At 40.3% G+C, this 15,217-nt stretch overlaps 1 protein-coding gene across 1 annotated transcript in view; it reads right to left on the bottom strand.

Annotated features, from left to right (window-relative positions):
- LOC122792978 (arf-GAP with GTPase, ANK repeat and PH domain-containing protein 1-like) overlaps positions 1–11,235 on the bottom strand; it is a 2,685,441-nt gene extending 2,674,206 nt beyond the window's left edge. The window contains exon 1 of the mRNA XM_044060583.1: positions 9,243–11,235. Within this exon, the coding sequence (XP_043916518.1) occupies positions 9,243–10,653 (1,411 nt within the window). The 5' untranslated portion in view covers positions 10,654–11,235. The remainder of the gene's footprint in view (positions 1–9,242) is intronic.
- Between the last annotated feature and the right edge of the window lie 3,982 nt (positions 11,236–15,217).

The raw sequence follows: 15,217 nt of genomic DNA, 5'->3' as shown, positions 1-15,217 counted from the left end.
GAGGCCAAAGGGCAGCACTCTGAACTGGTAATGACCGGCTCCCAGCCTGTAGTGTAGGTACCTTCTGGACTGTCTGTTCATTTTTATGTGATAGAACACATCCTAAACGTCTATCGAGCACATCCAGTCGTCCCTGCACAAAAACGGCATAATGGACTGAAACATGGCCATCCAAAACTTGGTGTGCTGAACTGATTTGTTCAGACTGCTGAGATCCAAAATCTCTCTCCAATCCCCTGTTTTCTTTGGCACTAAAAAGAATCTCGAGTAACTTCCGGATTCAATCTGGTCTGGTGGGACCTGTTGGATGACTATTTTTTTCTAGCAGCCTTTGAATTTCAATGCTGCTGCTTTCTTCTGACTGGGTGGAACATTGAGAATTTTGCAAACTGGTGAAGGTGGTGTGGAATATGGAATTAAATAACCTCTAGAAATAATCTTCTGCACCCATGTACCTTTTGTAAGGTTTAGCCAGGCTCTCTGCTGCAGGGATACATGACCCCGAATTGCCTCCAGAGAGAGACAACTGGGCCTCCTTTCAGGAGTGCTGGTAGGGTCCATCAGAGAAGAAATTCTTAGATCCATGTTCTTGTAGGCCTCCTCTGCTATGTGAGTGGTTGTCTCCCATTCAAGTTCCCCCCTCTAGCTCTAGGGGAGCTATTTCGTGTGGATCTTGGAAAGGACCCAGGGACTTCTTGAACCACATTTTTTGGCCTCCTCACTGATTCCTTGAAAAGGTCCTTTCAGGGGTCGAAAAACATATTCCTAATGCAGAGAGGGTCTTTCCTTCTTGTTCACACTTGTAGAATGTGCCCTTTACCTTTGGGCTGAACAAATTGCTTCCGTCAAAAGAGACTTGGGCTCTGCATATTCATACAACTACATGAAGGCATACCTCCTAATGGAAGTGCCTGAACCCAATGCCCCTCAGGTACCTTCAGACGCATGCGAGATAAGCCTCATGGACAAGTTAGAAATCGATTGAATGGTAGCCAACTGCAAGACCATAAAAGCCTGAGTCGCAGCACTACTGGTCCCAGAATGGGATTTGAAAGTTCCTTTATCAGATCCCTTTGTAGTCTTATAAAGTGTGCCAGGTAGTTCAGTGATCTGACAGCAAAGGTCACTGAAACATACACATGCTTCTTAAATCTGTCCAACTCCCTTGACTCCCTTTTAGGGGGATAGACAGTACAACTCTAATCCGTGAATTCTTTTTTAGTGGCCGCCGCCATGACTATGGCATATACAGGTAATCCCTTGCTCCAAAATTCATGTCCTGCAGGTTGTGCCAGAATCCAATCTGGTCTTTTGGGGACTGGCTCAACAGTGTCTGGTTTCTTCCACACCTGCCTAGAGAATAAGTCAATGAGTTTGTCAGTGGGTGGAGTCACCAAAGAGGTAGATGGGCCAGACCCAGAAGCCTCCAGAAATACCGATTCCTCCGGAGAAGGTTTACTGGTAGATTAACAACCCATTGCTTAAGGATCTCAAGGATGATTCTGAATGAGACGTCTTCAGGTGGTGATCTTGGGGACCCTTCCCCTTCATCGAAATCATTATCTTTGGTGATGGACTCCTGAGGGGAGTCTATGTGCCTCCTCTTGCACTTCCTCGGTGGAATGCTCCGGACAAGTATTGGAAGAAATAGTAATACCCTGCTGGGAATGATGGGGCTCAAGGCACAGACACATACGGGGTGCAGAGGGAAGATCCTGGGGGGGGGGGGCATCTGTCCTGCAAAAGTAGAAAACACACTCTCCACCACCACAAAGGCAGAATGATCCTGGGAAAAAGAAGCCGATGGAGAGAAGAAGCCACAGTTCCTCCCCATTGGCTCTCCCTGCCCCAAAGGCAATCCACCTCAGGCAAAGGTAAGAGCTGAGATATCCAATGCCAAGGCACAGAGGGACAGAGATGGCTTTGACAGCTTCAGAGTTGACTCTAGCTCCTCGGATCCGACAGGAGCACCTTGGCTCCAACAGTCATCCGGATCCAAAATTGTCAGCGCCAGTGCACTAAGAGAAAGTCTCACAGATGAAAATACTATGATGATTGGATCTGATACAGATGGCACTGGGAGACTCAGATCCAAAGGCTCTGAAATGATGGGTTGGGTTGGATTGGAGAAGGAGCTAAGATAGGGGGTATAGCGCAAACCAAGACTTCCTGACCTGAAGAGGTAGGAGCTGGGAGACCTCCCATCTGTATCTATGCTGACAGAAACTTCATCATCATTCTGTCCACATCAGCCTAGGTCAGACATCTGAAAGAATGAGAAGATGCCACTGATGGAGATCTGGAGTGCTGGTGGGATTCGAGGAATGTGGAAGGTCCGTGAGAGGGTACTGGGTCAATGGAAGGAGAATATCATGTCTTTGGTGAAGGCTTCAGATCCAAGAGTCTTGGATCCGAAGAAGCCGAGTTTGACTTTGACACCGGCTGGGTAGAAGCAGTCGTCGGATCGAACTTTTGTGTTTTTTTCCTTGGTGGTTCTGTGGTAGGATCCGACGAGGGGGTTAAGGCTTGACAGAAGACTCCATAAGCTTTTGCTTGGGGGAGAAGAGCCCCATAAACATATTTATTATTATTTATTGACATCTGTTGACCCGGAAAGTCCACTGGGTCAAAAACTCATTTTCAGTGGTGGCCCTGGGAGAAAAGCTCCAGTTATAAAAATGTTATTTTTACAAAGATGATATTTACAATAATAAAACAGAGTATACAAGTTTTTATACATTTGTAAACAATTCAATACATTTCTAAGACGTTACTTTACAACGATGATATACACATTAATAAACAGAGTACACAAATTTTTATACATTTTTAAACATTTTAATGCATTTCTAAGAGATTAGCAGCACACATTGTAGAGACTCTGAAAAAGAAGAGGGGTAGTAGCGCCTTCAAGTACGCTTATTTTTTCTATCAGTGATTGCTCGCGGATTGAACGCCTTGTATATGGAACACTCAGTCTTCTCTACAAAACCACAAGCTCGAAATCTCAAAGCAACCACATCCAAAAGCAGAAGTGGCAAACAAGATCTGAGATGTTAGGAGATGGAGCATTACGAGTAAGGGAGGAGCACAAGAGCTTCCTAGTGGCAACGAGCTAAAGTAGTGTTTGAGTTGGATCCGGGGATTGGATCTGAACCCAACTGTTGAGGAATGAACGAAAATTGACAACATCAGATCAGTTATTTCCTCTAGAATTGCTTTGCTTTTTATAGGAGTTTTCTTTAAAGATCATCTGCAAAGGTGTGAAAGAAAAAGTGGCGTTGCATTGCTTTCACCTTAACCGGAAGTGCAATGGCATTAGTCTGCAACTGTACCCTTTGTGTATACAAAACTGTATTTTATAATTAAAAAGCAAGTTTTGAATTTTGCCAGCTTTACTTACTAATCTATAACCCTTACTGGTGTGGGTATGTGTCTGAGTTGAACACATGGCCATTAGTGTGTTGGTGCAATTGTGGGGCCAGAAGTCTTACGCCTTGGTCATCCTAGTGTCCAAAAGTCCTACTGTATGAATACCAAAGAAAGGGATTCCAAGGATTTTTTTTTTATTAAATATACAGTTGATGCTATCACACTACACCTCCCAGCTGTTATTTATTTTTCAGAATGTCTTTGATTTTTGCCTCATATTTTTGCCATGTCCCTTATAAAATGTTTGATTTTTCTGATAAATCACTGAGGTTTGCAGTTATTCAATAACACCAGGCAGAATTTTAAACTTCTTACTTGCCCAAAAATGCACACTGATATAAAACCTGTTCAATTAACATTTTAAGTGAATCAGACTAATATCTAAAATTTGTCCCTCTGTTATTTTTCACTTTGTCACAGACTCTTGGGTAAGAAAGTTGAGAGGTATGCCTCCCAGCTGAAAGTAGGTAGCAAAGATTACTTGCCATCATATTTGTTCTCCAAAAGTTTCTAACACCTTTAACTCTGAATTTTCCTGAATTCTAACTGGATGCAGCTCGAGTTCCAGGCCAGAGCTGCTTTCTGATACGTTCAACTAGGTTAACGACCTCAGGGGGCCTTTTTAAGTCTAGCCATGCTTCCCAGGGTAAGAATCAAACTTGGTACCCTGTGTCTATGAGATACAAATGTAACCATTATCAGTTTGTCACAAGAAATTTCTAATCTGTAAGAAAGTATTCCTACTGCAGATTAATATACTCATGGAATGGACTAAAGTACTGTAGGTTAACTCCAGATTTGCAACAATTCCACATTTACACTGATAAGTCCTTTACCTCTACAATCGTGTCATCAAAATGCACATCTGATGACATGACATCCTAAGCTATGTATGCAGGAGATGTTTTCTTCATGTTTTAAAACAAAATATACTTAACTTTTCTAATTTATTCAAATGGATTCTTCTGTAAGTAGAATGAAACAGCCTGTTGTCTGAGCATTTCAAAGTCCAACTTTCCTCTGTTCTTGTGATCTATAAGCCCTATATAACCCCGCTATCCCTTTGTCAGCTGATGATGTTAGCGCACAATACTGAAGTCCAGGTACAGTGTGCGCAGATTAACATGTATGTGCCCATCATGGTCAAACTGCTGATGGCACTCCTGCAGTAAACCCAGCCTTAGATGCGTGTCAGGGCAGCGACTGCCCTAGCTGCTTTACTCCCCCAAAACAGTGTTAGTCGCTCATTTCCATCACCTCCTTTGCTGACCAAACCAGCTCCAGGGTCACAAGTCAATCCTGGGACATTTGGATCACAGTCAGGGCTTCATCCCTCTGTGTCACAGAGTCAAACTTTCATCCTGAGTTTTGGCAGTGCTGCGTAAGCCAAAATAGCAGACACCCACCACCATATCTCTTTTATGTCTTTTCTCCATTAACACTGCATGCCTCCTCTTAAGACACTGTTCATTATGATTCTACCTGTAAACAACAGGGATCTTCTTTGGCAAGCTGTGACATCACCTTCACTGAGCAGGTGTCATGCTAATGGGAACACTACAGATGCGAGTCAAGACGGGGGAGGGAATTCAGTACCAAACAAAACATCTAAATGGAATCTTTCAATTCCCATACAGAACTCACCATATCATGAGAAACAAGGCTATAGGAAGGAGTAAAACATAATGAGTATACAGAAAATGCCATGCTGTGAAGGTATCCTTAAACAATCGTGTATAGGTATGGCTCTAAAATAAGCGTTTTAACAGCTAAAAGTACAAATCCTTTCATTTAGAGGCATATCTGGCCACAGTACGTGAAGGTAGAAGCATTTACAAAGACACTTAATCCCCATTAAGGAGCTCTGCACAGCACTATTCATTTCTGAATATCCCCAGTGTACTTGTTTTTCTATAAATCTGCCATCAAAGAAATAATATCAACTTCAGCATCTATATTCACATCTTAGGAATTACTTTCATCAAGTCATTAATACAGTCACAATTACATAAGATTATAATAGATACATCTTAAGACCTGTCTAAACTCCTAAAATTTTTATTGCATCACCATGATTTGATGGATGCTGATGAAATACATTTTGGTGTCAAATCACCCTTCTCCCATTTCGAAATAAAGCAACGATTCACTGCACATTGTAAAAAGAATGCATTTCAAGAAATAAATTCTCAATAACCTACTCCCAATACCTCTTACTGTTCCCGATTTTACCTTATATTTTTGCCCTGTCATTTAATTTTTTTTATTTTCTGCTAAATTAATGAGGAATAAAGCCAGGTTACAATGCCAGAGTTTCATACTTCTTATTCTACAGAAAATACATGCTGATGTAAAACCTGCTACTCTATTAACTTTTTAAGTGAACTGGACTAACGTTTAAAGATTGCCTCTGATTTTGGGCCTCTGCCTCCTCACCCCAACCCTAATTATTTCTGGCTTTGTCCAAAATTCCTGAGAGGTATGCCTACCATGTTTCTGCAATAAACTCCTCTACACTCTTGCTGTCCCTTTGACCACATCACCAGCACTATCCACCCTGCGCAATAGGGTGTGTCACTGCCAAAACAATGAAAAAAAATTATTTAAATCGCGAACTTCAGCGTAGGCACAGCTGCTCCTTCATGTACTCACTTATGCTCCTTCATGTACTCACTTAACAAGTACAATGAAACACTGCTTTAAATGATATACTCCCCTGCACTGTGGAAATCATGGGGAAAAAAAAAACAGCTTTAGTCGTAATGACTGCAAATGGTGCACTTTAATTTCTTATACTATAGAGTTCAAAACTGTTAGTCTGTTCTTGCCACAAAGGAAACTCATTCACAAAAAAAAAAGAAAAGAAAGAAGAAATATTTTACATTAATTAACTATCCTAGTTTTAAACGTTTAAGTGTTGCAATTTCTGTAACCGATTAACACAGTCCCAGGCTGCATCCAATTGACATGCTTTTCTGCCACAGATGTGTACACAACTGATGAGTCTGACTTAATTTTTTGAAGCTTTCCCTCCAGCTGTCTCCAGCTCTGCAGTCGCACAAGCTTGTGATCAATCCCTGCCTGCGTATCTGCTGCAGTGACCGAATAAGACTGCTGGTACTACAGGAGGGTAGGCAGCATCCTAATACAGGCGGAAAGCATACAATATGAATTACTAAGAACAGTGTAAACTGCCAAAACCTGTACAAATCTATCTGCTTAAAACACAAATTGCACTCTCTCTCTCTCTGTGCAAACAAAACCTCACAATTGTACATTCTGAGAAGCTGTATCTGTGAGTTGCATAACACAGTGGCAAGGCAAACAAAAGCAAGAGATATTTTAAACACAGTGGAAATTAAATCAGACAGGATTTTTTTTTTTAAATAAGGGCTCTCCTCAGTTTATTACCGGGGCCCATAGCCCCTCAAGCTCATAAACCTAGCATCTATGATAAAAAAATAAATAAATAAAAATAGAAACAGCTGACAGGAAGCAGGAACTTGCAGTTAAGGGGATAAGGAGTTAAGTCAAATGCTAGGTGGTATGAAGCAGACGTTAAGGAGCAATGTCCAATGAGAAGTCAGTGACAAATGCGGTGCTATGGGGTGCAGTTATCGAAAACAGGTGGACATCACAAGAGGCAAGAAAATAAGCTTAAGTAATAAGAAGATATAAGTGTAGGTTAATGACTGGGAAGCCAACCTCCAGTGTGGTCTAAGAAGGCTTGCAACATACATAGCTGGCAATGGGAAATTGTCTGAAGGCCAATGCAACGATGGAAATATTCAGCAAAGATGATCTTTTGTACTTTTCATCACTGTTGTGCAACTCTGCATTGATAATAAATGTGTTGGAGGGGTGCAGGAGGTCTAACCCCCAAATGGAGGGTGCGGGGGGGGGGTTGCATCACTCAAAAAAAGTTTTGTTTATATGCTGAAAGGAGCGTTCACACACCCAGTCAAAGCAAAGGATTTAGATTATACACATGCAATGTTACCCTTCTACAGGGCACTGGTAAGGCCTCATCATGTTGTAAACTGGGGAGCGTACTGGAAGGGAACCAACAATCAAATTCAGAGTGCAGCAAAGGGTTAGCAGGAGTAGTGACAAGTAGTGAAACAGATTGGTAAAATGAGGCTGTTGCTTCCAAGCAGTTTGTGGCACGTCTTCCATGGCATAAGTGCAGAAACATGCAAGCATCAGGGGGGAAGGTGTGGCAAGCCATCACAGTGATGCAAGTGCATATACCAGCCAACAGGGGGAGGGGTTAAGCCTTTAAAGTACAAACTCCATCACTAATTATGAGCCTTAGAGAGATGCAGCTTCTGGTAAAATCCTCTATCTGGGGATAATTACAGTCTTTCTTTAAATAATGGAGTCCCATGCTGGGGGGGGGGGGTTCATAATTTAAATAACTGTCTCCACTTGAAAAGCAGAACATCAGGACCTGTGGGCCTACAAAAGGAAGACTCAGGTGAAGGGCAAATGAACAATCTCTGTGGTAACCTTGACTACAGGGCCCCTGTGGTCAATACTTACCTCTTTGAGGGCATCTCTGAGAGGGTGTTTTCCTAGGTGGAATGAATGATTCTCATGACCTCTTGTACATGGTTGTGTGTGTGTGTGTGTGTGTGTGTGTGGGGGGTGATCCTGGCAGGTGCAAATGGAAAAAAGGAATTAGAAAATAAAATACCTGCAGGGCTTGTAATGTTCCAGTCTATGGAAAATACTGAATTTCAGTTACGAACTTTCACTAAAGAAACTAGGAAAAAAAAAAACAATGTGGATTACAAGAAAAAAAGCAAGAAAAGGAAAAGTAAATAGTAACCCAGATGGTTTAATAGGTGTAAGCCTTAGAGTAATAAAATGTAATGACACAAAAATATATATATTTGTCAATACAGACGCATGTCTATCAGTAGTTAATAAAGCACAGATGGAGGTGGGAAGTTAGGACTTTGATGGTTCCACTCTGAAAGCATTAAAGGCATTTTATTACAGTGTACAACACTGGAAGTTCATCTTCACGATTACCACAAAATCACTGCTTTGGCTTAAGCATATAGGAGAGTGACATATGACAAACACAGAAATACTCTGTTAGGGGAAAGCAATATAATTATAGAAGAAGCCTCACGCAATGCTGAGGTTAAGAGCACAATGCACTTGTGATTTCAAGAAAATAAAATACAAGATCAGAACCCTATAACATTTTACCAGCAACATATACTCTGGCACAACAGAGAGAACAAACAGGAATATAACTGTTACTTAGCTAAAGAAAGACTGCAATTTTTAGGTTTATAAAAAGATGTTCCTGTGCATGTTATGTAACATTAATACCACAGACTGTTCCTCACCAGCCAATCCATTCAAACCCATAGTATGATCATTCCAAATACTTAATGCTCCATCATGAGGGCACCCGGAAATCAACAGACAGTGATATACCACCATTTGTGGGAAACAAAGTCCTAATCTCACATTGACAAGCATTAAACCTGTGTTATAGTATCTGCCTTCACTGATTCAGGAAATCAATGACCTCATAAATTAACCATTGTGGAGGAAGATACAGGGAAGCAAGTCAAAGTTTATGAAACATACACATGTAATGTTTTCTGCAATGAAGATGGGTGGGGAGTGATGCAAATGAAATGAAACAGTGCAGCACATCTTGATAATAGTGGTCAAACAGTACTGAACATGAATGTATTTTATGGAAATATTTATTTTTATCACTATGGCCATGTTGTTCCATAACTGAAAAAGCAGGCTATTAAAAAGAAAAAGTGAAATCAACTTACTCCTGAGGGGTGATCCACTGACGCTTTCACTGCTTGACTGCATATGTTCTGATGTCTTCAGCTGACTGCTAAAGTATCCCCTAGATCGAGACAAGCTATTCCTTGGAGATTTCTCACCTGGACTTGTAAAAACAAGTGAACCGATATCCTTCTTAGAAAATATTCCACTGAAAAATCTCATCAATTTGTGCTCATGCCCACTAGATCGAAAACCACCACGAAAAAAATTATCTTTTCCTTTTTCCACGTTTTCTGAAAGTTTGTGAATATCACTGTTATCCAAAGTTCTGTTTTTACCCTTACTTCGTTCCCAACGCTGTAGATCCGACAAGGAATCTGTTTTTTTAAGGACTTCACCAACATCCAGTGTATTCCTTTTCTCAGTGCTGAATGTGTCAGAAAATTGAGCAGGTGCAATCTGGTCTTTCAGCTCACTCCTGTTATTCACCTGAGTAAGACAACTGGAACTGCTGTGTAACTTCTCCTTGGTCAAAGCTCGAAGCTTCATCAGCTCTCCATTCCACTGCCTGAAGCTAAAACTTCTCCGCATCAAGCTGGGATGTCTCTTTTCTGTGGAAGAGACAGGCATTACCTGTTTAGAACCATCTTTATCCACAATACTGGATCCCAAAACATCACATGGCTGAAAACAAGTCTCTTCACTTTGCCAATGACATACACTTGCTGATGCCTCCTGTTTAAAACTGGGCACTTGGGTCCATTTTTCTGTGTCTTGTGATTTGTGATCATCTGCCAGATCACTGGCTGTGTTGAACAGCGAAATATCATTTAAACTGCAGGTTGTGCAAGACTCTTCTTCATCACTTCCCACATGAGCAAATCTCTCACTTTCTTCTTGCATACTTGTCTTATGCACACCACTGCCAACAAATGGATCCCCTTGACTAGCTTCAAACACGGGGGATCTCGTACAGTTTGAAATGTTTCTTTTGTTTTCTAAATCAACGCTAACAGAAGCCATCATACTGGCAGGTCTCCCTGAAGATCCATCCTTCTTTCTTGGTTTATATCCACCTTCGTCCTCAGCTCCCATTCCTTTCAATCCAAATGTGAGGTCTTTGGGGAAATTGTGTATTGTCCTAGAGATTTTTAACCTGCCCAGATCAAGGTGTCCTGTACTAAATGTTCGGTAGCTCCTGAAACCAGCAGGAACTGCAAACTCCTCGTCCTCCTCTTCTACATCCTCTCTACATTCCATTAAACATGTTCTCGACAAGTTTAACCTCTCTGGCTGAGAACCATGACATTTGGGTACCTCCACCCTGGAACCATCACTGCTGCCCTCCGACAACGGCTCCTTCTTCACCAAAGTCAAGGAGATACGATAAACAGTTTTCCTCTGTGGTGTTCCCCTCTGCAGCATTTCTGCACACGGATTGAAAAGGTGCATTCTTCAGTTAAAATAATCCCTGTACAAGTGCCCTGTCATTGCAATAGCAATCAGCAGTTAACTGCTGCATGTTCGCAGATTACCTACCTAAAAAGCAAAATGTAGAAAGGCAATGGATACCACAAAAGCAAGGAAAGGCTCTGTCTCTTTAACAATTGTTTTTACACAAAAGAAAAAATCATCATGGAGCTGTTCTGCAGAATGCCAAAAACTGAAAACAGAGACTTCTACAGAGTGTTTATTCCTTTTTGCTAGCAACTAAAAAAAATGTTAACTGAAACAAGCATATCTCTTTGATGTCCCCCACACATCAGTTCTCATACACCAAGCCGTCCCAGCTTCGTACCATTGTTGACAAGTGCTAAATGCTTGTTCCCTGCTCTCCGCTTCACTGAAAACAATGCTGCCTTCCTTTAAGAAGGTGAACAAGACAAAGGATGCCAAAAATCCTCTTTAGTGTCGAAGTGCTGGCAACTATTTCTGTTTTTTGTTTTTTTTTTTAATAATGAGAAATGTAGAATGCAGAGGGTAAGGGGTAATCAGAGCCCAAAGCAAACATCTTCCAGCTGTAATCAGTGTACTGAATGGCAACATCAGGAAACGGCAATTAGACTCCTTATGTGTGGCAGATCAAGACAAGGAAATGGAGAAAGTTAAACAACGGCCTGGACTCTGCTGGCTACATGGAATGAACAGTAGTGCTGATGCAGCAGCCAACATTTTTTCTCTTTACTAAATGTAGCCAAAAGTATGTTTTACTGTTGGCAACCTCCAGCTTAAACTAAATTTTACAGCTTGGAAAAGTTAAATACCAAACAAAATGGTTAGTTCTAGGCAACAAAGGTTGCATTTCATGTACCAAAACTAAACTCAAGAATATATCTTATCAGTTTATGTAATGTTGGACTGATGATAGTTACAAAGAAAAGATATGTGATATACAATGTATGTAAAAGGAAAAAAATATCACTATGGTTTCTCTTCTGTTAATGGATGTTTGCCTATGTCTTAAGTGATAATTTAATAAATGTGTTTAAAAAATTAATAAAGGCTTTTTTAAATAAATAAATACTACACTTTATACAAAGACTACACCTTATCAGAAGTATGAAAAACAAAATGATTCCTCCATCTCATCCCAAAATAGAAATAATACAAGCAAAACCTACAGTCCAATATTAATTAGGAAATGGACACTGCATCTGCTGTAAGGTTACTACCCTGAAGCTGGTATTACTGAAGACTGAATGATTAAGAGCAGGTGTCATTAGCGGGCTTTAAATATTCAAAATTAAGTTTATCTGTGATAGAAGCTGACTGGCACTGAGGGAAAAAAGCCTGACTGTGACCTTGCCAACCTGGGATAGATTACTGATCCACAAACTGGAGGAGATATGCAGTGATGGTAACAGTAAGTGGCCAATGTAAGTTCATGCATCCTTGTATGGAGGTCCCAGTCCCCAGCCGAAGCTTGGGGGGGGGGGGTGGTCACACTTGACATTATTGAGGGTAGCGTAAGTGCACACCACAGCAAGCTAAGTACTTCAAGCTGCAGATAGTACTTGTGTAGGGAACGTGCATATGCCAGGCCATCAGTATGGAGCAGTATGACTGCCAGGGTGTCAAGGGCCAGGGGAGTCTAGACTAATATCCTGAAAATCATGATGACTGCCGTAGATGAAGGCCTTCTGTGACCAGTTTTCACCCAAAGAAGAACAAATAGGTTAGTGAGTGAAGTCAATGGATGTCTGAGAGTTGGCAAGCAAACAAAATAAAAAGAATAAAATAATACAAAAAGGTTATAAATGACAGACACAGTAAGTAATTTTTTTATGTTAGTTTGAATGTCAACATTCTCCTCCAGAAAATAGGATTTGTACACATTCTTACAGCTAATGCTATTTTTTATGTATACCTTCTTACAGCCAATATTTTTCATCTGTGCTACTTTCTTTATTCTCTAGAACTGCATGGCTTGGAGCTATAAAACCTTTACTTCTATGCCCCCCCCCCCACACACACACACAAACACACACAGACCTTCTGCAGCCTGCTGGCCTGCAGGACCAACTTTGTATCTTTTCTGTCTAACCAAGGATGATGCACACACTTCTCACTTCCCAACACAAATGTGTCTATTTTTTTAAATGTGTGTTACTTTGGAGGGGTTCAGCCTCTCAATTCCTACTTTTTTTTGGGGGGGGGGGTAACTTGATGATTTAGTGATATATAATGAACATGGGCCTGCTTTTGTGCATGCACACAAGTAATTATTAGTGACCTACTTTCACAACATAAAATCTGAAGTACAATGAAATATCTGACCTACAACAAAGGGAAAGAGTGCTACCTCTACACACCTACAAAGCTGAATTGTATATATATTTTTCAGTACAGCCAGCCCTCCAACAGCAGTAGTCTTATTACAAACTACACAAAGACAATATATTCTGTGTCAGCAGATCACACAAAACCACTGTTAATTACATAATGTTGTGTGGCATTTCCCCTGTGATAACACTTAATACCAAATAATACACTTACTTGCATTCAATATTAAATAACACACAAGCAAGCTTGATTTTGAACAACTGAACCTGAAGGTTTGCTTCTAAGGCTAGCAACAATAAAAATGTAAATAAGAGGGCAATAACTGTACGTTGTGGTACAGAAAATAGATTGTGTGAGTTTACAGAGTATTTTGCAATACCTTTTCATGTCTGGCATTCATATTATTTTTTTTTACTTTTGTATATTGTATAAGCCTACAGTTAATTACAAACAAATTAACTGCATACACTTTAAGATCACTTCCTTCTTGCTAGTGAATCTTGAAGTAATTCCAGTATCTTGCCATCCCTAAGTCCACATTTGAGTCCGAATCCTGACAGCTGTCCCTTTTCTCTACCATGAGAATGCTGTTTTTTCTATCATAACCTAAGTCTTTTCGTTTCTCCTGTCTACAGTATTTTGTTTTACATTTTCTCTGAATTTAATCTACCTTAAATTACTAGCTCCAGATGTCTATCACCCTGTAAGAGCTTATGGCTGGTTCTATTACTTAACAGTATTTCCATTTCTAATAAGCCCAAAGGGTTTAGAACACACAGGAATAATTTACCCTGTGCCCCCCCCCACAAAAAAAGACACGACACATTTCAGAATTAAACTTCAGACAGGTTTAATCATTACTGTAGTATGTTACATTTTTATTAATTTTATTAAACACTGGGTCTATTTTCTATAAATTTATTAAAATGTATAGCTCATCATAATCCTAAAGCTTTCTTAGGGATCAGGAGCTCTGTGACCACCTACCTTTTGTTACAACACCCCTAAATAATGCATTCCTGATGCTCATGTTATATCATCCTGGTGTAAAGCAGCCAAATAACAATTCATGCTTGAACCCAGTGATTGGTACAAATTAAGAAGTCAAGTGTCAACTAGAGCTGCAAGGACATTGGGCCTTGAATTTCCCTGAAAAATGCCCCTGGAAACATAAATGGATTTTTAAACTCACATGGGAGACAGATGAAAAATGACATAAATACAGCCAACTTCATAACTCCTTCATCTACTGTTACCTGTCGTGCTTGCAGTTAATAGACGCCACTAGGGGGCACTGTATTATGCCAGCAGTCACACCTTTTATCAAGAGAGAAAAAGCTGTAAAGATGCTCAAGTCTGTTTAATTCCTAGGATGAATGGCTGAAAACTCAAATCTATTCCAGAACCCAGTCCCCAGCAGTACTGCAATGGTGGACTGACATACTCTATTTCTTCACCACTGACTAAACCCCCACCATTGCTCCTTGAGCTCCTTACTGACCAAGCTCATTAATGTCCCTTGTTTCTTTAATTACCATGGCCATCAACTGCATCACTACTATATACAACTAGCAGTGAAACGGGGAGCCAAGTAGAATGGGGTAATAAAGGGGAATGCAGAATGTGCCAAGTAGAAAGCAATGCCATTCAAAAGCAGGCGTCAACTACTCACACGAAACAATGTCAGTACTGCAAAAATAACAGAAACATAACACTTGCAAATCACCCTGAAAGGAAGTTGGAATATAATGCGTGTTCCAGACCACATTTAAATAATAAAAAATGGACAAAACAATTTTGCTTTCAAGATAAAAACTTGTTTAGTTTATATCATATCCTCATTTTGTCAAGATTGGACTCATCAAGATTAAGTTCCTTTCTCCACATTAGTGTGACCTCAGAGGTTAAAATTAAGAAGGTGTGGCAGGCAGGCAAAGCATCTTGCAATGGAGAGCTTTGCCTCTCTAAAACACTTTATTTTGCTCATTTTAAGGGGTTGAACCTCTTTGGAGTTCCATTTTTAAAAGACAAATTATGACACGTCAAATTAAATGGTCCCCTAATGACACCAGCATTGAAATATGAATTAACGAAAATCCTCCTAATGCACTAATGCAAAGAGTGTTTTTAATACAGTTAAAACATATAGTTAAAACAAAGAATAAGTAAATAAACATGTCCCCATCCATCCTTTACAGCTGCCCCACCCTCCCTTTAAAATAAAAAGGAAAAA

Source organism: Protopterus annectens, chromosome 2.part0, assembly GCF_019279795.1.
Source record: "Protopterus annectens isolate FY-2018-M chromosome 2.part0, PAN1.0, whole genome shotgun sequence".
NCBI classification, from domain to species: Eukaryota; Metazoa; Chordata; order Ceratodontiformes; family Protopteridae; genus Protopterus; species Protopterus annectens.
The sequence above is the reverse complement of the archived record's forward strand: the minus strand, read 5'-3'. Positions and strand labels throughout refer to the sequence as shown.